A 27,995-nucleotide genomic window follows, 5' to 3' on the forward strand; every position below is an offset into this window, starting at 1 on the left:
GCTGCTACCCTAATCCTTTTGTGTATACGGTGTTAATCCAGCCGTAAAAGCCCGCTGCATCCGCGCCTTGTACCCGAGCGCTCCCATCACACAAACAACTAACCTGTGTCCTTATGGAAAGCAATGTCTGGATAGTCATACTGTAAACACAGCACTACCAGCAGTAGCATCTCATAACAAACACACAAGATCACAACCTCAAACTCTAACTGTGCCTGTTGTGTGTCCATTCGTCTGCATCCTTAACATAGATTTCCTTTTTGCGTGGTTGTGCAGAGTGTGTTTTAATTCATGTGGGGGGGGGGGGGGGGGTGAAGTTGTGTTTTGCAGATGGATTTTGTTTTTTGGGTGCTTTCTGACATTTTCTCTATGTGCATTTGTTGTTTTTGTTCCATTTGTGCATACAGAGTCGTTGGTTTGTTTGGTATGGACGTATGAATGCATACATGTGAATGTAAGTCAGTGTATTCATTGTGTGCTGTGTTTTTGTGTGTATCCCATGCTTGTTTACAAGCTGAACGAGAGAGGGGGGGGGGATAGAGGGAGGGAGCGGTAGTGTGGTTGCCGGGGCAGGGGGGGGGGCTGTGTTTAAAGAGGACACACCCTGGCAGCAGCGGAGGCACCAATGCCCCTCCCACCCCCAACCCCCTCTACTCCAACCCACAACGCCAGGCAGCTGATTAGAGAGCTCTCCGTGGTGCTGAAAAGAGAAAAACACATTCAGACACACAGTAGGTGCAGTACGGCCATGAGAGAGAGAGAGCGAGAGAAAGAACGTGAGAGAGTGAGCGAGAGAGAGAGGAAGGTAGAGTAGGCGTGTTCTTTGTGTTGTGATCCACGCTTCTGAAGCTTGGACTCATCTGCTGTGGCTCAGGCTAGCAGAGAGGAGCTCTGTGTGGATGAGAGAGGCAGTGGAGGGATGCTTCGACTGAACACCCCCTGACACAAACATACACACACCGCTCTTCTTTTCAACTACGGGCACGAACTGCACCTGTGGCACACACACACCTGGAAAGCCGAGGGTTCATCGGATCAGACAGAAAAAGCCACGAAGAACAAGTCAACTCCGGCGTGTGAATTCATTCTGCAGAAAGTGGCTGCAAGTCAAGAGGAGTGTGTGCGAGGCTTGTTTGTGTCTGTCTGTTTGTCAGTGAGGATGTGTGTGTGATGCTGTTAGGGTTTGGTCCAGTGCTGCTGCCTGCTCCCGTGCTCTGTAGCATGTGCAGATGAGTGTGAAGCAGGCCCCTGGGTTGGAGTCTAGCATCGTTTGGACAGGGGGCTTGGGTCTCTCCGGCTACCCAGGGGAGGGAGCACTGATCTGGGCATCCACCGGCCTTGCTGGCACTGCCCCTGCCCTGGAGTACTCCTCTGAGCAAGCCTTACTGTCGGGAGCGTACAATGGCTACTGGACTTCCCTGTGGATTTAAGTGGAATTCTGCACAGATGCTCCAGGATCTGTCCGAGTTGTTCAGAGGCTCGCACTGGACTCACCTGGAGAACACCACTTTGGCCCTCAAGTCAGCAGGGACACAGCTCCACTGTAAGTAACACACACACACACACACAGAATACAACCTTACCGTGAAGTGCTTAGTTACAAGCCTTTAACCAGCAATATGGAAAATATAAATAAAATAAATATTTACTAAATAAACGAAAGTAAAAAATTAAATCCAAATTTACACAAGAAAATGACGTAACTATAACGAGGCTATTTACAGGTTAGTCGAGGTAATTAGTAAAGTGACTATGAATAGACAATAAACAGCGAGTAGCAGCAGTGTAAAAACAAGAGGGGGGGGGTCAATGTAAATAGTCTGGGTGGCCATTGATTAAATGTTCAGCAGTCTTATGGCTTGGGGGTAGAAGCTGTTAAGGAGCCTTTTGGTCCTAACTTGGCGCTCCGGTACTGCTCCGGTACTGTAAGCAGAGAGAACAGTCTATGACTTGGGTGACTGGAGTCTTTGACAATTCTTTGGGCCTTCCTCTGACACCACCTAGTATATAGGTCCTCCATATCAGGAAGCTTGGCCCCAGTGATGGACTGGGCCGTACGCACTACCCTCTGTAGCGCCTTACGGTGAGATGCCGAGCAGTTGCCATACCAGGCGCTGATGCAACTGGTTAGGATGCTCTCGATGGTGCAGCTGTAGAACCTTAAGAGGATCTGGGGACCCGTGCCAAATCTTTTCAGTTTCCTGAGGGGGAAAAGGCATTGTCGTGCCCTCTTCATGACTGTCTTGGGATGTTTGGACCATGATAGTTCATCAGTGATGTGGACACCAAGGAACTTGAAACTCTTGACCCACTGCACTTCAGTTCCATCGATGTTAATGGGGGGCCATTTCGGCCCTCCTTTTCCTATAGTCAAAGATCAGCTCCCTTGTCTTGCTCACATTGAGGGAGAGGTTGTTGTCCTGGCACCACATTGCCAGGTCTCTGACCTCCTCCCTATAGGTTGTCATCGTTGTCGGTGATCAGGTCTACCACTGTTGTGTCGTCAGCAAACAGTGCCATTGATTTCATAGGGTTCACCTTTGTTACCTGATCCTCTGTATGATGAGGGATGGTTTTCACTGACCTAGCTGTGCAATTCTTTTGACACCGCTCGAGAATATCCCCATACCCCCAGTGCCACCGTTGCCTAGATACGGACGTAGTGTGCCACTTTCATTCCCGTTTGGGGGAAAAGGCTGCCTTGGATGACCAACTGTTGCAATCAATGTCACCTAAGAAGAGGAGAGGATGGAGAGGGCAGTAAAAAGTGAGGCGTAGTGAGGGAAAGATAGGATGTGGGTTAGGTTCAGAGCTGCAAAACAACATTTTAAGAGAAAAGATTGAGTAACAAATTGCACGCACTGGAGAGAGAGCATCTCCAACAGATATAGCTGATTTTAAATGAGAGAAAAGATAAAAGAAAGAGGTGAAAGGAAGGGAAGAGATGATGAACTGTGCAGGACCATAGGAGGAGAAGCAGGGCTGCAAGGTTTTACTGAAAAACAGTGTGATAAACAAGCTGATCCCAGCGCTGCACAGCGCTGCAGGCTTACAGGGATTACAGAGGCAGGCTTAATTCAGCTCCAGCAGTGTTTGAATCCTGTGTTGCCCCCCCCCCCTGTCACTGACAGAATTTTACCTCTGCACTGAACACATCCACTTAACATGTCCACTCATCACTTCAACACTGAGATTTCACAGTGGGCTTCAAAAGTGCTTCACCACTCAGCAGCTTCATGAAACCACTGCGCTTTGAAACTGTGGTACATGGACCAAAATTCAACCACTAGATGCAGCGCAGAGGGTCGGCACTCAGAAAAAGATGGAAAAGTGCCGTGTGCCTGTGCATCAATGATAAACTTCAACTATGAGATGCAATTCTGCAGCATTAACTGTAGCGCTCCAGCCACGAGCTAAAACACAGTACTGTAAATTAGGTCTGTCTCTCGTCTCTCTGTGACCCTGATTCAAAACTGGGCCCTTTTAAAAATGAGTGGTCTCTGGAGCAAACCGGAACAGACTGCCCCACGTGCAGTTAAACTCACTAACCCCAACGTCGAGGTTATTCATGGACAGACAGAACAGACAGACAGTAGAGGTACAGTGTGCCAGACAATTATCTGGTCTTTCTAAGTTAGCCATGCCATCCATTTGGCTGCTCTCCAAACTCTCTGACTCACACAGACACGCACACTCGCGCGCACACACACACACACGTTCTCACATGCACACATGGGCAGACAGACCGTCACACACACACACACACACACACACACACACACACACACACACACACACACACACACACACACACACACACACACACACACACACACACACACTGTCCCCCAGGTCCCCTCCCCCCACTCCACACACAGTCCACTCAGTGCCGCTCACACGTAAACAGCACAAGTCTCTTAGGCTTATCTGAAAACATTGACCTACATAAAAGTGTGCGTTCTCTTCTCTTCTGCTACAGACTCCTGCAGGACGCACTGTGCTGTTGCACGCACACACATACCGGTACACACACATTCCCTCTCAAACAGCATCTATGCACAGTGTGCACTCTGCATCTACGAGCTCACTGAATTCGCACACCCCATCGTCAGATGCTCAATGGTGCGTTTGGATGTGGCTGTAAACAGTGCTGTTTTCACCGTCCATTCCTCTCATTTGAGCGAAAGCAAAGGGGTTGACAGTCAGGGAAGAGGCTCTTTTTCCCCCAATGGAGCATCCTCCTTCACGCAGCTCGCCTGTGACGCACAACTGTTTGTGGAGGAATCTTATAAAGAATAATCTTGTGTAGAAGCAGGCAAAAGCACAAACCAGATTATTTGATCAGGAACCGCAGCAGTTCTACGTGTAAATCCAGCACAAACCACAGGAATGCACATGAGTGCAATCAGTAGCATAATGCCTGATATTCTGTATGCGTAGTACGTGACGTTGAAGGACTTCTCAGTACTGTATGTTGCTTCATCCTAAGCCTAAGGCTACTGTCATTCGGGTTGTGTGTCATTTGTTTTCCTTCTTTCATTCGTAAGTTCTTGATCCATTGAAGCCATTTATCAGGGCGACTAGACAGTGGGGCCCCTTCAGAGTTGTGCGTTTGTACTATACGTTTCCCATGCTCCAGGGGGGATAATGATGAAACTTGTGGTCGCAGCCATGACGCAACTGTTACCACTAATACTAACAACCCATTTATAAGCAAAAAAAAAACACCCATACACAGCCACCAGCCACCGTAAACATCACTGAGCCCACTATACCATATTTGTCATTAACACTACTCTATCTTCCTCTCGAAGAAGGCTGCCGGATCGCTTGTGAAGAATGATGAGCTCCAAAGAGGAAGAAACTCTGAGATTTCTCCAGTATGTTGAAGATAGCGGACTAAGAGCCTACAGCGGGCTGGTCTCTCAGAATTTGGATCACGCCAGGAATGAGAGGAACAGGATTTACCTACAGGAGAAGAACGACAAGAAGAGAAAACAGGAAGAAGCCATAAAGAGGTAGGAGACTTAAAAATGTGTTCGTACACCTACAGGACACTCCTTCCAAAACCTGGGCCGCAGACCTTTGAGAAATGATACAAATATACAGGCACGTCATGCTTGTCTATAGACGTGAGATGTCACACCATACGAGGACTTAATGTTAAATGTAACAAAGCATCAACGACAGTCATGCATCTTATAATACACCTGAAGACACACACACACACACCGCATGCTTATACAGTTATATATAGACTCACTTATACATGATATGCTTGTAAAGTCGCAGGCTTAAGTTGCACTGTGCTGCCGATGACACGGACCTCTTACAATTACAATTACAGCCTCCAAGACAATGAATCTGGCCCAAACGAGCCCTTAGGGCACCTTGTCCAATCTTTCAAGGGGGCCTTCGGATTTCCATTTCCTTAAGCTGAGTGTACACTATGTGATTTTGGCCCATAAGTTTTTGAGATCGGAGACTACTTGGGGCGCGCGGCCGCCACCGACACTCGTTTAATGTGAACGAGTCAGAGACAATATCTGAGGGCTTTGACCCTTCTTTGAGCAGTCTCAGACGTCCCAATATTTGGAAACGTGTTTGAATTTATCGGCACAAAATCTGCAATGCTCTTGTAGTGTGAGACATGCAACAACAAGATTTGAGAACTGTGATCTGCAGTAGCCAGTGAGATGATGACGTTGCATCGCATCACCCAGAATGTGTACACTGGAGCAGGGGAAATGACTCTGACACACAATGTTATTAAATTCAAAATGTATTGGCTAGATATTTCAACTCTGTAGCACACGCGTGAATGTCTGACGTTTATGAGGCTGCTTTGAGCTATGGCTCGTTCTAGCTATCTAATCACATCCTTGTTTTAACGAGACAGCGTGGTATCGAGAATCCTCACCACAAAGGGAAGAACCTTATCGTGTGTGACCCACGTCTGCGCCACATCGTTTAGTGTGCACGGTGCACACCACTACGTCGGCAATGTAAAACACAACAGGAAAGACGGTTGTTTAATGTGAGAGGCTCAGCGATGTTAGGATTTTAAAAGTTGTGTAGTGTTCCGCCCGGCATTATGGTGTGCTATTCTGATTTGGAGCAAAGGCTTGTACTGCGTTGGTCAAACTGTTGAGTTTCCATACACAACAGAGATGAAAGGATGTGTGTACTGTTTGTGGTTCTTGAGTGGGTGTGCGTGTGCGTGCGTGCGTGTGTGCGTGCGTGTGTGCGCGTGTGTGTGTCTTGGGTGTGTAACATGTCCTCAGTCCCTTCTGTTAAGAGCTCACAGTGTGTGTGTGTGTGTCCCTTAAGCCATGGCATATTGCTATACTTTGGGGTGCCAGTGGGTCGGTGCGGGCCTCTCTACGGAGTAGAGTTAATTTATCATTTACTGACTTATTTGGGACTTGTCCTTGGCTAGAGGTCGTCCCTGCCTGCTCCACTTGATGGAGAGTAGTTTTAAGGTAGCCTGGTCTCAGATCTGTTTGTGCCGTACAGCCAACCCTTATGGTCATTGTTTGGCATGGTAATGACAATAGGACTTGGCAAGACGGCAGAAACAGATGACAACAACCATAGGAGCACAAACAGATCTGGGACCAGGCTAGATTTAGGGAGATTGTGATCATAAAATTGATGGATGAGCCCACATTCACTATTGGACATAAATGCACTAAGTGTGTGATTGGTTTAAGGTTGTTTTTAATGTAGGGTCTATCAACAGAACTCTAGGCTATATTTGTTAGCTGGCTAATGATGGAAGATTGGGCCAAAACTCAAAACCAGTCATATATAAGGTACATAATATTATTTACTAACTGAGAGTTTGTAATTTCAGTCATCTGATACAGTGGTTACAAACACTTCTACAAAGCATTGGAATTTGCATTGGAATAGTCAGTAGTGTCTTGCAAATGTTTGCGTCCTCTTTCATCCTCTGTCCAGGTGAAAGTGAGGCAGAGGAGACTGGTTGTCCTTACTTGGGGCTATGTAGCGGCACCACGTGGCATCCGAAAGCTGAGCGAATAGGAAGTGGCTGCACGACATGGGCAGCACGTGGAGCCGGCGTGCTTTGGTTGTGTGTGAACAAGTAGGCGCTGTGGAGGCAAGTGTGTGGTTCGCCCATAAAAGATATGACAGCAGATGGATAGAGAGGCGTCTGGTTGTGTGTTGCTTTCCAATGCTACATGTTAACAGTGGTAGCAGAGTTCCTCGACAGATTCTCATTCTACAAGTGTTTGCGACATTTTCTAGGTCTAGGGAATGTGTTCCAAACCTGAACAGTCATCACTCTTTAAGCCTTGTATGGCATTGATTGCTTTCACCTGTTAAGCTCTGAAAATGTTGTAGAGAGTGTCAGGTATGTGCAGTGTATGTGCAGCTTTGGCCATTTAGTGTCTTCTTCTGATAGTAAATCTGACATCAACTACAGTTGACTCATAATATTATAGTAGGTGCCAGCAGTGCAACTTTTTTCCATTCATGAACTGTATATGTTCTCTGCACTTGCAATGTTTCTATGCACCGCACCGTTTACACGAGTAGCGTTTATGAGCAAGTTCTGTTTGAGAAACCAATATAGTGCATGTTTTAAAGCACAAAGTCCCAAGTCCCCCAGTCGTATGACGAAACGTTCTGTGGAGAGCACAAGAAACTCATATAACTTTTCACTTAATAAACACATGGCAGCAAAAGTTACCTAGCACACCGACAGCGAGTCTGATGTCATCCTAATTTTGTACCCATTCCAAGGGAGGTGCTGCCTTGAGGAAAGTGCTATCTAGTGTCCTGATATCTCTCTATCCGTCTCTCAGCTGTTGTCAATGTAAAATATTAATACACAGTAGCTAGAGGAAGAGTATAAAAAAAATTGCTGGATTTTGGACGAAGCCTATAAGTAGGTCAATGAGACGACCCATTTTTACAGTAAATGATGGAGGGAGAGAGAGAAGCAAAAATAAAGAGAGATAGAGAGGGGGAGAAAGAGAGATATACGAGAGAAAATGGGAGAGAGAGAATGGGAGAGAACGGGAGAGAGCGAGAGGGAGGGGGAGAGAAAAGAAACCTGTTAGAAAGAGATTAAGTGTGGAGAGCTCGCTAGCAGGAGATGTGTTCTGCCTGGTGACAGCTGGAACAGCCGCAGGCCAATCAGAGCACCAAGTTGGTTTGAGTGAGGAGGGTCTTCCTGCCTACAGTGCCATCCCACTTGTGTTTCCATTGTATCTGAAGGAGTAGTTATTCACACACACACAGGGATATACACGCACAGGGTTGTTGTCGGGCAGTTCTGGTTCTGTGTCTACTTGTGTCTCTATGTGACTTGGAATGTGCAATATGTCACCAACAAACAAAATAATTGGGTTTATGTGTGAGATTAATTGTAAGGGAAAAGTCTGTCCATAACACTCAGTGTGTATTGTCACACATGCACACACACACACACACACACACACACACACACACACACACACACACACACACACACACACACACACACACACACACACACACACACACACACACACACACACACACAGATAGATAGATATGCACAGCAAACCTCACACACAAACTTAGTTCTGTTCTTTTTTGGTGTCTTATTGTGCATTCAATGTCACATAGACTCAAGTAGCCTACTGACACAGAGCCAGAACTGCCCGACGACAACCCTTCATCCAACTGTTCCTTGTGCACCTGTGGTCTAAGTTCCAGCCAATCACTGGGCAAAGATCCTATAAATAACACACAAATACACTCCAGTAGTTACACACCTGGTACATACACAGTTCTGTATGTGTTAATGTTCATGGGTGCTTTCCTGCAGACGCCTGTGTGTGAGCGAGCAGAGCTTAATTATTATTACGTCTGGTTATGATTACATTATTATTGTCATTTCTGCAGAGTATATGAAGCCATATTTCCACATTGCATGGATAAAGTTTTTCCAATTCTAGAAATAACAAATGATTATGAAAAAACAATAATGTTATAACCTATCATTTCTGCCGCGTTTATGAGTTCAAAGCAAAAGCTACAACTCGTCACTTGATTTACTATACTGAAAACAATGAAGGTTCTTAAAGGGTTCTTCCTCAGCTGGTATGGTTCCTTGGGGAACTCTTAGCCGATAAAGAACCTTTGAGTTAAGTGGAGGTTTCTTGACGGGACATCTACAGTTCTTCGGGAATTCTTAAAGGTTCTTGAAATATATGGAAGCCTGCAGATGTGTCCCTTTCATAGCATACAGAAAATTGGCCAGTATTAACTTCTTTGGGCTGGAGGCAGTATTGAGTAGCTTGTATGAAAAAGGTGCCCAGAGTAAACTATCCAAACATTTGGATAGAAAACACTCTGAAGTTTCTAAAACTGTTTGACTGATGTCTGTGAGTATAACAGAACTCATATGGCAGGCAAAAACATGAGAAAAAAATCCAACCAGGAAGTGGGAAATCTGAAGTTTGTAGTTGTTCAACTCTTGGCCTATCGAATACACAGTGTCTATGGGGTCAAATTGCACTTCCTAAGGCTTCCACTAGATGTCAACAGGCTTTAGAACCGTGTTTGATGCTTCACTGTGAAGTGGGGGCGAATGAGAGGGGAATGAGTCAGAGGTCTGCCAGAGATCCACGAGCTGGTGACGCACGCTCACGTGAGAGTTAGCTCTGTTCCATTGCATTGAAGACAAAGGAATTTTCCGGTTGGAACATTATTGAGGATTTATGTTAAAAACATCCTAAAGATTGATTCAAAACATCGTTTGACATGTTTCTACGGACTGTAATGGAACTTTTTGACTTTTCGTCTGCTCCTAGTGATCCTGGGTGAGTTTGAATTTGTGAACTAAATGCGCCATCAAAAGGAGGTATTTGGACATAAATGATGGACTTTATCGAACAAAACAAACATTTATTGTGTAACTGGGATTCCTGGGAGTGCATTCTGATGAAGATCATCAAAGGTAAGTTAATATTTATAATGCTATTTCTGACTTCTCTTGACTACTCAACATGGTGGATATCTGTTTGGGTTGTTTTGGTCTCTGAGCGCCGTACACAGATTATAGCATGATGTGATTTTTCCGTAAAGTTTTTTTGAAATCTGACACAGCGGTTGCATTAATTAGAAGTGTATCTATAATTCCGTGCATAATAGTTGTATCTTTAATCAATGTTTATTATGAGTATTTCTGTAAATTGATGTGGCTCTCTGCAAAATCACCGGATGTTTTGGAACTACTGAACGTAATGCGCCAATGTAAACTGAGATTTTTTTATATAAATATGAACTCTATCGAACAAAACATACATGTATTGTGTAACATGAAGTCCTATTAGTGTCATCTGATGAAGATCATCAAAGGTTAGTGATTAATTTATCTCTATTTCTGCTTTTTTGTGTCTGTGATTTTCTGTGACTTGGCTCTGACCTAACATAATCGTTTGGTTAGCTTTCGCTGTAAAGCCTTTTTGAAATTGGACACTGTGGTGCGATTAACAAGAAGTGTATCTTTAAAATGGTATAAAATACTTGTATGTTTGAGGAATTTTAATTATGGGATTTCTGTTGTTTTGAATTTGGCACCCTGCACTTTCACTGGCTGTTGTCATATCGATCCCGTTAGCGGGATCTCAGCCCAAAGAGTTATTAACTGGTGTTGATTTTTCTGTGTAACACTTTTTGTGTTGATTCAGGAGATAAATTAACACCGTAGAGAGATTAACACTCAGTGGTGTAAAATAACCCCAGTATTGGTGACAATAACCAAAGTTGAACCAAAACCATGCCCATCGTTATCATATTTCCCAGCATGCTCTACTGCAGGTGGAATTGTTCGTTTCAATATCTATGTTTTTGCATGTACACAATTGATTAATTAATCGTATTCTACTCAAATATAAATAACATACATTTTTGTAAACTAATTCAATCTGTCACTATAGACTGAGGCTATTGCACCCATTACTGAAATTATTGTTCCACTTTATATCATCTCATATCTTAGTCTTCCTAACACTGGCAGTCATTCTGAAAGCAAATGCTGGCTATCCCCGCTTCCTGGATTCCAATAGGAATCACTTTGCAAGATAGCATAATGTGCCGTTCAGGCCTGATGTGGCCTGTAAACCATGAGTTTCAGGCTACTGTATTAGGGTAAAACTAGGGTCTCAAAATAAGCCTTATGAATTATGCTGTGTTAAAAAATAAATGTTTAATGATAACACATTCACTTAGGATTTCACATGATGAAGGCCACAGGACTGAAAAGGTATGAATGCAACAACCATGTCTCTGTCACTAGCAAACACAGTTATTGGTGGTACTGGTAACTCAAAAATGTACCCTGAGAAATATGCAGATTTTTCTCAACAATAGGGTGTTAAGTGTGTGTGGTTCTTCAAAGAACCATCCCATTTAAGGTTCTTCAGAGAGCCTAAAATGGTTCCCTTATGGTAGGGCTCCCCAACCCTTCCTGGAGATCTACCTTCCTGTTGGTTTTCAGTCCAACCCTAATTTAACACACCTGATTGTACTTATTAGCTGCTCAACAAGACCTTAACTAGCTGAATCAGATATGATAAATTAGGGTTGGGACTGAAAGCCTACAGGACAGTAGATCTCCAGGAAGAGGGTTGGGCAGCCCTGCCTAATGGCATCGCCCTGAAGAACCTTATTTGGTTTCAACTTGAACCTTTATTTTTTACAGTGTACATAGGGAAAATAATAACTCCTGCCATTCAGATACCATGATTAGTGTGTTCATGGTTAAAAAATAATAGGAAAGTACCAAAGAGAGTGTTTGAAACAGGCACTGTCTTCTAGGCTACATAACATCAGCTGGTGCCAAGCTCCTCTGGGCACAAGGCATGACCAGGAATACATACTGAGAGCTGTGTGATTTTTCCCTTCCTGGTTTTAAAAATGCCAGCTCAATGCTACCTCCATCATGTGCGTGACTGGCACGGTCCACTGTAGTGATTCATAACCTGAGATCCTGGAACCCTCAGGTGGTGTGTGATAGGTTTGGTAGCTGGAGGAGGGTAGGTGTCATATAGCTGTACACAAGGGAGGTCCACAGGTTCAAGGAAAGAGTCACCCATTTTGAATGCTACATCTCTGAGCGATGTTCTATCGATTCCCTTGGGTCATTTCATGTCTTCATGTGTATCTGAGCTATTGCCGTTCAAGCAATGCAGAAATTCGCAATGACATAGCATTGCGATAAAGCTGCTCTCTGTAGACTGATTGCAAAAACGTCTGTCATACATAGATTTCAATACTGGCTGATGTCATAACAGCCATTTAGCCATTTATATTATTTCTTCAATATTCCTACCTCGAGAAATGTGTAATTTAACAGTGGGTCCTCCACATGTCTCCTATTTGTCTGCCTCTTCAGTCCAGGGTGCATTGCATGGTGCCATTGCAAGGCCGTTGCAAATATCAGACTCTGCGAGGCACACTGATCTGTAGATTGAACATGGTGAGATTGTAGACTCCTACATTTTATAGTGCCGTTTGTTTAGGCGATTTTACAGCTAACTAGCTACTTCACATGCTGTTATTGACATTGGTATTATTGTGTGTAACTACATTTGCTAGCTAGCTACCTAGCTTGCTAGTCAGCCAGCCCATTGAGAGAGCATTGCGCGTGTTGTAGTCGACTTGATCTGCAACAGTTTTCCACACCGATTTTCAGATGTTGCATACAATCTTAGTATAACAATAAAATGAAACATTTGTTCACAAAAAAAAGTTCTCACATATTAGTGTTATTTAACACTGTGAATTTTAGGAATTAATAGTTTTGAGTGGATTTTTCCTTTTAATAACTACAGATCGAGGTTTAGAACTTGGGAGTTGTAGTCTCTCATCTGTTCGTTTGTTGTGCGGAGCTGGACAGCAGCAGTCTTTGTGTCTGGTTTCCGTGGGTACCCTGTTGCTAGGCAAAGTTAAGCCCCTAACCAATGAACCCAACCCTGCAAGCTCCTGCTGCTCAGCAGCTGGCTTGGAGTCAGTGGGAGTCAGCAAAGTCACACACACATAAAACGCAAACATCCACCCACCCCCGCCCATGCATGCATTCAAGCATTTGTACGCACACAATGCCACTTAATGTCACAATAATCTTCCAACTTTGTATTTTGACTGACACATTGACTTAATGTATGGATAAACTCTTGGACTTAATTTCCACAATGTGGGCTAAACCACCAAAAGATACCAAAACACAAAGGGTTTTAGGTTGGTTTTCCTATAACTAACTGATTCAGTGCAGATGATTGATTCCCCTCAATGACAGTAACTGGACAAAAACGGTTTAGTATACTAATATGTCAACATCACTGTTTCTGTCCAATTGGTCTTGATGGAACATTCATTCTATATTTTCCAAAACAATTTGGTCATTCCAATTTTCTAACCTTTTCAAAGAGGCACTCTGCAACTGGAGTACTGTCTCCATCAGGGATGAATTACATGTGGTTCAACTCTCATCCACTGACATTGTGAAAACTCTGTGTCAGTGCAATGAGGAGTTTGAGTTGTAGTTGAGCTCCAACAGAGAAAGATGCATAAGTAGGGAGGAAGTACACATTCACCACAGCAGATGATGCACAGTAGTTTGAATGGCCACTGCGTGAGTGGGTGTGTGCATGTGCAAAAAGTTCTGTAGGTTTGTGGTTGGAGAGAGAATAAGGCTATTTGCTTTTGTCATTTTTCAACTTGACTTACAGGTATTTACTCTGATTTTTAAAAAATGTATTCAAGGTGTTGACCATATACTGTACCACAATCAACACATTTTTGTATCTGACAATATCTGATGATATAGGGCTATAAAAACTAAGACAAAAAAAAATGATTCAGCTAGACTACTTCCTATTTTTGTCCGCCTCATCATCTCCAAACTTTATTTAAACTTTCGCCGTGATATATTCTGTTTGCTGGTGACCTTCTAAATAAAAAAATTGTACTTGAAATGAAGCTAAAGTCACCACCATCTGGCAGTAAGAGAGTCAGAAATCAACTCTACAGTCCTGTGACTGTTAAAGCCCCATTCTGCCACATGAACCACTCCATTCAGGCTAATCATCCGGGTTTTTAAAGAGGGATCGATGGTGGCCGGAGTGGGGAGACTTCCATCGTGTCATTGTGTCTCTGCGGCTGGGAGCGCTGAGCTAACCATGCCCAGGGTTAAACACAAATCAATGGCTACCCACAGAGAGGTTCTCTCGGCTGAGTGGCACTAATGTGGCTCTCATTGTTGACGCTTGCATCATTTGAGCACTCATAAAGAGAGTAGGGCAAGCGGAAACACACCCACGTGCACAAACAAACATCGAAGTAGACCTCGGTGTGCTATTTTTGGTTGACATTCTTGTGAAAGGGCAGACTTCCAGAGATGAGGGAAGGACTGATGTATCGGTGATGTTTTAAGTTGACTAATTATCTTTATAGATTAATCTTTGTCACAGTAACTTACTACAACTGTTTGAATGAAAGATTGATCGATTTATTGCTTATTGTTTATTTCTGGATCAATCATTTTGGATTTGAAAGCAATACATTTCATCTTTATAGTGTTCAGTGTGGTTACATTTGCTTGGTTTTCCATCCATAATAAATGGTTTCTATGTCGAATGCAAAGATAGTTCTATGTACCGTCGTGCGTTATGACACGAGCACCTATACTATCAGATTCCAGACCAGTCGTCATGTATCATAACATAAACATCTCTCTCTCTCTCTCTCAGGACGGGCGAAGAGGTGGTGACTGAGGGGAAGCTCCTGCGCATGGGCTCCATGACAATGCCACCCCCCCCGGAGCGCATGCCCGTGCCCCCCTATCTTGCTTGCGGGCCGGGCTTCGCTGTGCGCTCCCAGTCCCTACACTCGGTGGGTGGGGGCAGTAATGGCGGTGGGGAGGAGGAAGTGGGCAGCCCCACGTCCCGCAAGCAGCCCCCACCCAAACCCAGGAGGGACCCGGCTACCAAGTTGAGCATTTCCTCTGAGACAGTGGACCACAGCCCCACCTTGGTCTGTAGGGGCTGCAGGGCCAATCCGGACAGTTGTGATGGTAAGTATGGAATGGCACGGCTAGCTAAGCAAAGTAGCTAGCTATAGCCTGTAATCCAACGTAGCTAAGGCAACATGGGCTTAGTACACAACTATGAAAAAATACTACCCGACGCACAACTACACAAACACACAAGACCTGAGAAACACTCTGAGAAACACTACACTACAATATGCACTGAGTGGTTTATGTGTGACAGCGCTGTACAGCATTCCTGTCTGACTTTACATAACAACAACACAATTTGGCCCACACTCGGTAAACAAATGACCATCCGCTGCAGTGGGACTGAATGAGCCCTTACAAGCCAGAGTGCAGTGAGTGTACATGAGGTTGAGTGTAGCAATGCGGATGAACATTGGCTTCTGGTGAGTGAGGCTCTGCTTCGTCATTCAATCTCACTGCTCCTGACGGTCATGAATGGTGTTTATGTAGGCCCAGTCGGACAGTTTTTCCACTATTATTGGATGGCGGATGTGCGTACAGACTTTCTTTAAACGGAAACCGTGTGTTTGATGTATTTGATACAGTTTATCCCATTCCGCTCCAGCCACTAAGACGACCACGCTCTCCCCAATTAAGGTGCCACCGACCTCCTGTGGATTTCACAGCAACACAACCTGACTCTAGTAACTCATTCAGGCTTGAGGAGGTTGGAAGGGTGCGTGCAAAGTGACCGGTCTCCTTTTTGATGAGCTGTCGAAAGCTAACCGCTTGGAAAATGCCTCCCCACAGCATGTGCAACCTACAGTATCTGTGTTCTACAGTGTCTGCTCATCCGTTTTCCTCCTTAAAGCCCACAAAGATCCAGTTTACATTTTGCACGAGAATGTGCTCCGAGAATGGGTCACATCCGGAGAGATCTGAATTTGATGTCCTGGTGTGACTCGTTTAGCCTTTATCCACTTTGTGATCGGCTCTAGCATGAATCCTCACCAGGTAGACAAAAGTGATCCGCTCTGCGTCTGTTGTGAGGAAAAAGTGTCAGAGGTCACTGTAAGTCGTTGTTGCATGCAATCGGCAATTCCCCTGAATTTAATAATAACAGCAGATCTCAGAGGAAAGCAGATTAATGAAACGAATGACGGAAGCGGGACACATTGGAAAAAAGATGGTTACTGTACTAGAAAATGTAAGCAGAGACAAGGTATATTTGAATGGATCGACATTCAACCATCGCTAATCAGATATAATTTGTTTGAACTTTATTCACTATAAAATCAGTAGTGTGGATACTGGGATGTAAACCAATAGAGCATAAGAGCCATACATTCAATCACTGTTCAGCTGTAGACCTATATCAAATAGCATGAAAACATTTTTTTGTTTTTTGACAGAAACAAAGAACACCTGCTAAGCAAGGAAACAACAAGTGAAGAAATTAACAGGCTATTAAAGTCTTCTAGTCTTAAAGGGCTGTGAGAGACTTAAAGGTGAATATACGGCCGCATTCGACTGCGTTGCAGTTTGACGTGTGTGCCGATGTGATGGTTGGTTAGGGAGTTGCCCTGGCTGTCTCAGATTGGAGGGGATCACTGTGTGCGCACAGATCTTCCTCTGCACCACGGCAACCATCCCACAGAAACAAGACCCCCCGTAGCCCGGCCAATCAGAACAGCGGCAGGCAGCGAGGGCCAATGAAGCTGCGGCAACGGTTGAGCTCTAAGGCGTCCCGGCCAATCGCCGTCGGAGTGTGGGGGTGTCCATCACAGAAAGAAGGGTTGTTGCGTGAGCCGGAGCAGGCTCTGCGCCGAGCAGGGGGGAGGGGCCAGTCGGAAGCAGAATTCATTCAGGAGGAGCGATTGACCTAGATTCCTTTTCCCCTAGGAAGAGAGGGGGTGTGGGTAAACACATCCGCTACGGGGGAGGGGGCGAGAGAGCGGGGGAAGGGAGGCGGGGAGGATGAACTCATCATCTGTGCGTGAAACAGATCTCAAGATCCACCATGCAACCCAGTTAGCATAATGATAGTAATAACAGGCCACACATCCGAGTGCGGAGACACAAATTACACTGACACATAGCCACATCAACAATTGAAAAACACACACACACGCACACGCACACGCACACACAAGCACACACACGCACGCACTGAACCACAGCTGACTGTGCTCAAATGAGGGGTTGGGTGAAGTGCGGAAGAGACATTTCAGTTGAATGCATTCAGTTGTTCAACTGACAAAAATTATATATATATGCTATTATCATCTGGTTGAGAAAATGGTGCCGGGATATAAAGCCCTGTTGAATTTACAACCTGTGTTTTTATGTGCACTTGTTGGAGGAAAACAACATATTTGCCCTTTGCCTGTGTGTGTAGTAGGGAGAGATTTAAGTTCAGAGATGATGAATGTGAATCTGTTGAGGTTGGGTTGAGGTTATGGATGTACTGTACATGAAAGATTTCAAAGGGATGAATGGTGTGTGTGTGGGTGGGTGTGTGTGTGTGTCGTGATGGAGGTGGTGAGTCATAGAGAGGAGCGTGCGCCTGGACCATCTGGCGTCTGAATTATTAAAGGTGTAAAATCTGCAGTTTGAAGGAGACATGTTCCAGCTCTTATCTTCCACTTTACATCTGACCAACGGGAAAAAGGGACACACTTATACACTACACTATTTGACCTAGAAATACACTCTCTCTCTCTCTGCGCTACAATATACTGTAACCAGAACATATCTAGCCTAAAGGAACACCTGTCTCTATATGGTTGTGATATACAAGACCCAAATGGATTCACTGCAACGCTACGTCATACCAACCTGAAAAAACCCACACAGTTTGACTCAGATACACTTAACTACTACATTGCCGTATATCTGACCTAAAAACAAAGACATGTAAAACGTAATAATACAGGGAAGGTTTACTATGATATGGCTAACACGTTTTGTTTTTCTGCTCCTTCAGCGCCACAAGGCTGCGGCGAAGACTGCAAGAGGGTCCCTCCCCCCAAACCCAGGAGGAATCCTAACACCCAGCTGAGCACCTCCTTCGATGAGTCCTACATCAGGAAGCACGGAGGCTGCAAGGGTCACTCCCCCTCTACGGAGCGCGAGCACAACCCCTCGCCGCCGAGCGACGAGAGCCCCAGCCACCACTCCGACTCGGATGAGCCCGTCTACATCGAGATGGGCGCCAGTGTTGGGGGCGGGGGGCAAACAGAGGCGCCCAGGAGTGAGGACGAGGAGCCGGACGAGTCGGTGTATGAGGAGATGAAGTACCCCCTCCTGGATGACATGGACTACCGCTGGGACCCCCCGGGATGCCGCTCCGCCTGCCCCACCCCGGCACCACTGGACCCTGAGCCCCTTAGCCGCTGCTCCACTCCGCGCAACATCCCCCTCTGCGACATTCCCGCGCCCTTCCCCAACCTGCTAACCCACCGGCCGCCTCTCCTGGTGTTCCCCCCTTCACCAGCCCAGTGCTCGCCAAACTCAGACGAGTCCCCGCTCACCCCTCTGGATGCACTGACCAAACTGCCCATGATGGACAACCCCGGTGCCTATAGCAAGTCACCCACCTCCTCTTCCGAGCCCCCCTTGGCACACCTACGCCGGGAGCTGACCGCCACGCCCACCCTGACCGTGTCGGGTCGCTCGTCGGCCCCGCCCCTGCCCTGCACCCTCTACAAGTCCTCGGCCTCCTCGACCCACGGCTATCAGCGCAGCCACTCAGCCTGCCCCTCGCCCGTCAGCATGGGCCGCTGCCTAACTCCCCTCAGCCTGATGCGTGCGCCACCCTTCGACGCCCCCATTCCCTTTCCAGGCGGGCTGCCGCGCAGTGCCTCTGCCACGCCCCACGGAAAGGGCTCGCCGCCCCAGGACTGCGTTGCCGGGGGCAGGCTGCATGGGTCAATGCAGAACGTGTCGACGGGGCGCTCACGCACACCGACCAGCCCCCTGGACGAGCTGACCAACCTGTTCACCGCCGGTAGGAACATGATGAAGAAGAACACCAGCGGAAGGAAGTCGAAGGAGCCCGGGGAGAGTGAGTGTCAATCATTCAGTCAGTCAATCAATCGGTCAATCAACGCATCACATCATCTATTTGTCAATCTAGTTACAGAATCAGTCAATATGAACATAGAGGTACAGTAAAAAAAATAGTTCCTCCACAGGTATCCAATATCCAGTCTGATCCAAACTGACTGCCATGCCATAACCCACACAGTGTAACATTGAGACGTTTGTTGACACATTGATGCACAAACTACAGCAATGGCTCAAGTTTTTTGTGAAATGATTTATTTGTGTTCTCATCAGTGTAAACCCCTTTTCATCTGGTTAAACAACTTCCAATCCCACTAAATTAGGAGATGCTGCTGCTGCTGTTTGCGGTGGGTGTTTGTGGCTCTTTGCAAGCATTTCCTCCGTGAGCCCGTTTAATCTATGCCCACCAAACATAGATTGATACAGATCATATGATTTAATCTGGCCCGGATTAGGGAGTAAAGCGGTCGGCATGCCTCTCAAACCATGCAGTGGCATTAAGCCACCGCACAGCATTACTCTTAAATATGTAAACATGTTTAAACACAGGAGGCCAATGCATCCAGTGCAGTACTTTTCCAAAATTGCACAAATGGTGAATCCAGATAGTTACCCAACTCCGGAGGTTAATACATATTTATAAAACTTCAGAACCGGTTTTCCATATTCATGCTTTGTCAACCATCCTGTAATCTTTATATTCAATCGTGGATTCATTTATTTAATTTGTATGCATAATTCAGCCATTGATTTTCTCCTAATTAATGACCCCTGTTGACACATGGCCTGAAATTTAAATGGGCCTAATGCAAAGGAATAAAATATGAATTTGTGTTTGAAACCACATAGGCTATTCATTGCATATGCACACAATACTGTATTACAAATTGTAAAAGAGTAAATTGTGTGTAGGTATCCAGGACTTAATTATGGTCACAAGAGCAGTGAAGTGTGTTATTGGGTTTTTATCAGATTGGCTGATGATTTGGAGAGAGATCTAACATAGCAACTAACTCCATGGGGGAATTCCCACTGGTTGAGTGCATTTGAACCCATCTCGGGCTATACATAAAAAATGACTGGGCACGTGTCAATCTGTTCTTAACTCCGAGAGCTTCATAGCAACCACCAACTCCAACCCAGTCATAGCAACAGAAGAAGGAGCCTCTCTTATTTGCAGCATCCCTCCCTGTGGGGAAGTGGGCCAATCGCAGCGCAGGTCACTCCAGCTTCCAACTGATCATGTGCAGCAGCAGTAGGCTTCCTAAGAGACAACCAAGACATTTACACCTGATTAGAGAGTTCTATTCCTATCTTGGCCCAATCAGCTAGTAAAGATTGAACCAATCAGGGAAACAGCTTCACAGTCACCAATCAGGAGAGAGAAAGAAGCCCCAATCTATGACAGATGCTGACTTCCTGGAATTGTAACACCTTCTCTGAATGTAGGAAATCTTGGTTGGTGGTTCTGGCAAATGTTTGCATCTAGCCTTTTATGCAAATTCTGTGTATTTCTTAGCTTTCTTGGCTTGTGGGATCATTTGTTGGCTCTGTCCTCTTCATGCATATGCAGTAATGCCTTATTGATGCACAGTTTTGTGTTGTCTTTTAGCCTAATAGAAAGAGACAAGCAGAAAGAGATAGAAAATTACAATTGCCATGTATACCTACTGCATTGATTTAGAAATATTTCACCAAATATGACCGATTAAAACAGCAAATAAATGTGTTAAACAAGAATGCATTGAAAGTGGTTACTGAGCCTTTACCTACCCATTGGTAATAGTATCTATGCAATTCACATCATGGATGTCTCCGTGACATCTGTCAAATGAAACAACAGCATTTCCCAGTAATTCAGGCAAAAGGACCTTGTCTCATCCCAGTGGTTCATAGCACCCACAGCGCATGGGTGAAACCAAGTGGCCATATAGCGTTAGTGCAGTGCTTTAATACAATTGTTTATTTTTATATAGGTTATGTTTACTAGTTATTTTGTGTTGAAGTAACAGAGTATACTACTAACTAATTGGTAAGGACATGCAGGAACTTGGCATCTTAAGGTTTTTGACAGTGTTTCTCCTAGGAAATAACAGTAGATACCACTAGGCCTAACTAATAACTAGGGACTTAAAGAAACTTGGTATTTTCTGGTGTCTGACTGTGTTTCTCCCCTGTTATAGCCGAGTCCAAGTGTAAGCCTAACAGCGAGTCCAAACGTGAGGGCAAGGAGCGGCACAGTCACAGCAAGGAGTCCAAACGGGAGAGCAAGGAGTCCAAACGGGAGAGTAAGGAACGTAGCAAAGAGTCGTCTTCTCACAGACGCGACACCAAGGACAGGGGCTGTAGCAGTGCTGAACCCCTGCCTATGAAACGGGACAGCAGAGACCGGGGTTGTAATAGTGTGGAGCCCTTGCCTATGACAAGAGACAGTAAAGATCGGGGTTGCACTAGTATTGAGCCCCCGCCTGTCAGACGGGACAGCAAGGACAGGGGCTGCAATAACATAGAATTGATGCCTAGACGCGATAGCAAAGACAGAAGTGTCCACTGCATGGAGCCTTTACTAAGGCAGGACAGTAAAGACTCTCCCCGGAATGGTGTGGAGTCCAGACCAGACAGCAAAGAAAGGCTCAGCCACCAGAACCCACCGGAACTTCTACCCAGGCAAGATAGCAAAGACCGAACCAGGAACGAAATGGATTCGAGACATGACAGCAAAGAACGAATTGATCAGCCACCAGAGCTCCTACCCAGACAAAATTGCAAAGATTCACCCAGAAATGGCCTTGAGTGCAGACGTAATAGCAAAGACCGAGACAGGGCGAGCTACGGCCAGGAGTCTAGACAAGAGGGCAAAGAACGAAGTTACAATGGAATGGAGCTCTTACCCCGACAGGACATCAAAGAGTCCGCCAGACATGGCCTTGAAGCCAGGCGTGACAGCAAGGACAGAAGCTGCAATGGCTCAGAACTGCCCCCCCGGCGCGATAGCTATGGCAAGAGTGCCAATGGGGTAGATCCTAGGCGCGACAAAGACCGGGTGGGTTACAGCTCAGATGTCTTGCCCAGGCGTGATAGCAGAGATAGGGGGACCTACAACTTTGAGCAATCAAAAGCACAAGAGAAGAACGGTGTATCAGGGCAACAATCATCGACAGCCACACCAACTCGGCATGGAAGACCTGCTGGCAGTCCGCCAATGATGTTGGGAACTGGCAATACAGGTGAGGATAGCCTCATTTAAATTGCACATGCAGCTCAACACAACCAGACACCAGGAAGTGGCTGTGGTAAATGATTGACACGCACTAAGCATGTCCTCATCAAGCACAATAATCTGCAAAGTTTAGAGATGCTATACTGTTGATTGCAATAACATGCAAGTAGCATATCCATAATCAAACAATTTGAACATTCTCTGACTGGGTTACATGGGTAACTAAAATGTACATAAAACAAAGGTAGTTCTTCAATCAAGTACAAGGGTGGAGTAAAAACCCGTAGGCACTCGGGTGACTCGGCCCTCTGTGGAATGAGTTTGACACATGCTGTAAAACAACACATTTCACTGCACCTATCCGGTGTGTGACAATAAAACATATTTTGAGTGTGCTTGTTATCTAGCTTGCTAGGCTAATTTAGTTAGCATATTGTCCGTCACCTTGATTGTCATTTGAAGACAATTTGAATTAATTATAAGGATATTTCATACTAAATCAGTAAAGTTTGAAAATTAAAAGAACAAACACAATTTTACACATTTCACACGAAATAAGAAACTTACCTAGGCCAACTGTTCTCATCAGGGTGCAGTTTCAAACTCAAGAAAGGTGATTTTCTATGGTTTTGGCGCGAATACTGAGACCAGGTGCAGGTGCCCTTTGAAACACACTGTAGTCTAAATAGCTAGAAGCCTAGGCTACACAACATAAAATGAAATGTGATTCCAAGTGTTATCTTATAGATAAGACATAAAACATGCTGAGAGATGATTGGTAAGGGTTTGCAATTGTGATTAGGCTTATAACTGTGTATTGCTTCACCATAACTTTTAGTTTTGTTGCATATAAACTATTAAAAGAGTGAGCTAAACGTATTAATTTAAATGCATTGTCCCTCTTTATAGAACTGAAACCAGCACTTCCGAAGTATGGCCGCTCCTTCTCTGCCCCAGTTACACCCTCTCCCTTGGGGACCCCACAGAGGCAAGCACCAGAGGCACAGGTAATTCGATGAGATATGCTGCCAATAAATCTACAATTATCGAGAATTTCAATAAACATTATTCTACGGCTGGCCTTGCTTTCCACCTGGCTGCCCCTTACACCGGTCAACAGCTCTGCACCCCCCGCAGCCTCCCTGATTTCTCCTTCACCCAAATCCAGATAGCTGACGTTCTGAAAGAGCTGCAAAATATGGACCCTTACAAATCAGCCGGGCTAGACAATCTGGACCCTCTCTTTCTAAAATGATCCGCCGAAATTGTTGCAACCCCTATTACTAGCCTGTTCAAACTCTCTTTCGTATCGTCTGAGATCCCCAAAGATTGGAAAGCTGCCGAAGTCATCCTTCTCTTCAAAGGGGGAGACACTCTAGACCCAAACTGCTACAGACCTATATCTATCCTACCCTGCCTTTCTAAGGTCTTCGAAAGTCAAGTTAACAAACAGATCACCGACCATTTCGAAACCCACCATACCTTCTCCGCTATGCAATCTGGTTTCCGAGCTGGTCATGAGCTGGTCATGAGTGCACCTCAGCTATGCTCAAGGTCCTAAACAATATCATAATCGCCATCGACAAAAGACAATAATGTGCAGCCGTATTCATCGACCTGGCCAATGCTTTCGACTCTGTCAATCACCGCATTCTTATTGGCAGACTCAACAGCCTTGGTTTCTCAAATGACTGCCTCGCCCGATTCACCAACTACTTCTCAGACAGAGTTCAGTGTATCAAATCGGAGGGCCTGTTGTCCGGACCTCTGGCAGTCTCTATGGGGGTGCCACAGGGTTCAATTCTCTCTGTATACATCAATGATGTTGCTCTTGAAGCTGGTGATTCTCTGATCCACATCTACACAGACGACACCATTCTGTATACTTCTGGCCCTTCTTTTGGCCATTCTTTGCATTAACTAACCTCGAGACGATCTTCAATGCCCTTACAACTCTCCTTCCGTGGCCTCCAGCTGCTCTTAAATGCAAGTAAAACTAAATGCATGCTCTTCATCCGATCGCTGCCCGCACCTGCCCACCTGCCTAGTATCACTACTCTGGACAGCACTGACTTAGAATATGTGGACAACTACAAATACCTAGGTGTCTGGTTAGACTGTAAACTCTCCTTCCAGATTCATATTAAGCATCTCCAATCTAAAATTAAATCCAGAATCGGCTTCCTATTTCACAACAAAGCATCCTTCTCTCATGCTGCCAAACATACCCTCATAAAACTGACTGTCCTACTGATCCTCGACTTCGGCGATGTCATTTACAAAATAGCCTTCAACACTCTACTCAGCAAATTGGATACAGTCTATCACAGTGCCATCCTTTTCGTCACCAAAGCCCCATATACTACCCACCACTGCAACCTGTATGCTCTCGTTGGCTGGCCCTCGCTTCAAATTCGTTGCCAAACCCACTGGCTCCAGGTCATCTATAAGTCCTTGCTAGGTAAGGCCCCACCTTATCTCAGCTCACTGGTCACCTTAGCAGCACCCACCCGTAGCACGCGCTCCAGCAGGTATATTTCACTGGTCACCCCCAAAGCCAATTCCCCCTTTGGCCGCCTTTCCTTCCAGTTCTCTGCTGCCAATGACTGGAGCAAAAATCACTGAAGCTGGAGACTCATATCTCCCTCACTAACTTTAACCATCAGCTATCAGAGCAGCTTACAGATCATTGCACCTGTACATAGGTCATCTGTAAATAGCCCCCCCCCCCCCCCCAACTACCTCATCCCCATATATAATATCTCGACTTGCACATTCATCTTCTGCACATCTGTCACTCCAATAATTGCTAAATTGTAATTATTTCACCACTATGGCCGGCCTTTTTATTGCCTTAGCTCCCTAATCTTACTTCATTTGCACACACTGTATATAGACTGTTCTATTGTGTTATTGACTGTTTGTTTATTCCATGTGTAACTCTGTGTGGTTGTTTGTGTCACACTGCTTTGCTTTATCTTGGCCAGGTCGCAGTTGTAAATGATAACTTGTTCTCAACTGACTTACCTGGTTAAAAAAGGTGGATTTTTTAAAACTAATAATAAAAAAGATTGGCCCCTACTGCAGACCTGGATCAATATCTATTTGTTTTCTTTCATTCTTGGGAAGTGCTTGATTTACTTTCCCTGGTTGCCTACTGCTCTTCTCCACTTTTCCCCAGGTACCCCAGATGCCGTGGATGTGTGGGGACAGCACCATGCTGGAGCAGATCGAGAGGAAGCGCACCCTATGCATGGAGATCCGCTCCAGGCAGCGGCCCCCAGACAGAAACCACCCGGACAGGAACCTGTGCAAGCAGAAGAACAACGGGGCCAAAAAGATCCAGCCGCCCCCGTACCCCACACAGACCACTGTGTTCTGGGACACAGCCATCTGACTATAACCAATGATTAACTATAACCCACTTGGCCCCACGCCCAATCCCCATCTAGACTTTGTGCCTACTGATTGGCCTACTCCGCATCTCGGGGGTCAGGGGCAGCCAATAAGAGCAGGGAGGGGATCGCTGATGTCAAAGGACAATGGTGGTTACCATAGCAATATTTCCGCTTGTTCAGGTTGTAATGTTTTCTCATCATCACTGGTGATATTTGATATTTTTCTATTTCAAGTGACTCCATGTAAAATACTTAGTACGAATAAATATTTTCTAAACAAAAAGGGATAAAGCAGCAAAAACTATGTAGATGTAGAGCAATCCAATGTTTCTTTTACGTTTTCGTTTTGGTATTTTACATTCTAAAGCATAATCTATCACGGATAATTATTTATGCCAAATGCTCAATGAATTTCCAGTACTCAAAGCACTCTTTTGAATGGAGGATATTCTGACTATCAGAGCCATATATTTCGATCTAAATACATGGCTCTGGTTGCCATTAGCCCTTGGGCCAATGTGTTATAGTATGTACAATACTTAGTCCTAGAACAGGTCAGGAATCTTGTGCTTCAGTTTGTAAGTTTACAAGCTGTGTAGTCAGTCAGAGCCTTTGACAAGGATTTATTTGTTATGAGATGGGTTGGCTAGCATGTACATAGTACACAACACTAAGATAGAAACGAGGGTGGGTCAGGGAGATAAACCTAAGGACAAACCTATTATCCCAAACCAGCCTGCTGAGGTAAATTGTTGGTGAGGTTGCACTTTGCAAGGGTTGGTTATCTAATATGGGTTGGTGGCAATAGCTGGCACAGGTCAGCTCTCATACTCTGCCAGGCACATTGAGGGTATCTTCCCACAGAGTAGATACGGAACTCAATCCACACCAACAACCAGCCGGAACAATCCACACCTGAACTTTTAGACAAAAACTTAAACTTACGGCAGAATATGTGTATTTTATGCACTTGCTTGAGAAATAACTTTGGAAAAATGTGCTTATATATTTTTGGGTAAAATGTAGAGTAGTAGAGACGTGCCATGTAATACGTTATCACTGGTTGGCTGGGTGGTATGATCGCAGATGATTGGCTGTCTGTGACATGCCGTCATCCGTGACTGGCTGTCTGTGACGCATTGTCCCCTGTGATTGGCTGCTTGGCAGCATCCATTTTAGGGATCAGATGATAAGGACCTATAGGGTGGCCACAGCTCTGCCCAAGTATAAGGACATGGGTTACACAAGGGCCTACAGATCAAGGCTTTGTAAAGTAAAGATTAATAATGAAAAACTGCACTACCCATCATCCTCCATCACACTCAATTAGGCTGGATCCATGTCCAGCTACCCCTCCACTCCCCCTCTACCTTCTACATCATCTAAAGAGGTTATCTTTTGCACGTAAGAAATGCAATGTCTACATTGCCAAACTGTTTTAGATGTACCCCCCCTCCTATTCCTGTCCTCCATAGACCAGCATGCACCTGCATGGGCAATAGGGGTGTGACTGAAGTCATGGGTGACTCAGGAGTTGCCTCTAACAGTTGCTCCAGGGCCAGATTTCTTAATGATCTCCTAGGTTAAGGTTAGGATTTGGGTAATCTAACTATAGATCTGTGTTGGGGGATGGTCCTACATCAAGCGATGAATCCCTTTGAGGTTGTTTAAGGTGCAGTGTACTGTAGTGCTGTTGGGGAATAACATGGGTGAGAGACCAATAAACGACTAGATCCCCAAATCTGTCCATTCATTGGCAGACATGAGCAGCAGTCCTACAGGAATGGAGGAAAGGAAACCTAGGAGTAGCATGAACAACCTAACTGGTTAAGCCAGTGCAGTACCCCTTCATTGAGAAATCAACACGGAGGTCCCCACCGAGTCCTTTATACCTGTATGTGTGTGTGAGTGTGTGTTAGTGTGTGTTAGTGTGTGCCAAGCTACACTGTATGCAGGTCAACTCTGAAATGATTGTTGTAAACATGAACTTTTCTGCCCCACACGGTTGGTCGGCGCAGGTCTGAAATGTATAACGATGTACAATCTCTTTTGTGTCTGTATAGAATATGTGCACTGTGAAAGGTAGAGAGAGCACAGCACTGTGAAAGGTAGTGAGAGCACAGCACTGTGAAAGGTAGAGAGAGCACAGCACTGTCAGAGTCATCTGTCTTATTTCTAAAAAGGAAAAGAAGAAAAAAAATGTTTGCGAATATGAAGTACTGTATGCTGATTGTCACATGGGTTCTGTTGTCGATAGAAATAAATATGAACTTCAACCCGCTGTGGAAGA

General features: G+C 45.2%; 1 protein-coding gene across 2 annotated transcripts; it reads left to right on the plus strand.

Moving 5' to 3' along the window:
* The first annotated feature begins 685 nt into the window (after positions 1-685).
* On the plus strand, positions 686-27,995 carry nyap2b (neuronal tyrosine-phosphorylated phosphoinositide-3-kinase adaptor 2b). Of its 2 annotated transcripts, none has more exons than XM_020467723.2 (7): positions 686-1,543; positions 4,818-5,018; positions 14,772-15,094; positions 18,006-19,085; positions 21,271-22,314; positions 23,217-23,314; positions 25,489-27,993. In XM_020467723.2, exons 2-7 carry the CDS (start codon positions 4,840-4,842, stop codon positions 25,702-25,704), a joined length of 2,940 nt encoding a protein of 979 aa, XP_020323312.1. In that variant the 5' UTR covers positions 686-1,543; positions 4,818-4,839; the 3' UTR covers positions 25,705-27,993. The 2 variants fall into 2 exon arrangements, with proteins under 2 accessions (XP_020323312.1, XP_031665603.1); XM_031809743.1 differs by having other exon boundaries at positions 740-1,543; positions 4,815-5,018; positions 25,489-27,995.

Source organism: Oncorhynchus kisutch, linkage group LG30 (genome assembly GCF_002021735.2).
Source record: "Oncorhynchus kisutch isolate 150728-3 linkage group LG30, Okis_V2, whole genome shotgun sequence".
NCBI lineage: Eukaryota > Metazoa > Chordata > Actinopteri > Salmoniformes > Salmonidae > Oncorhynchus > Oncorhynchus kisutch.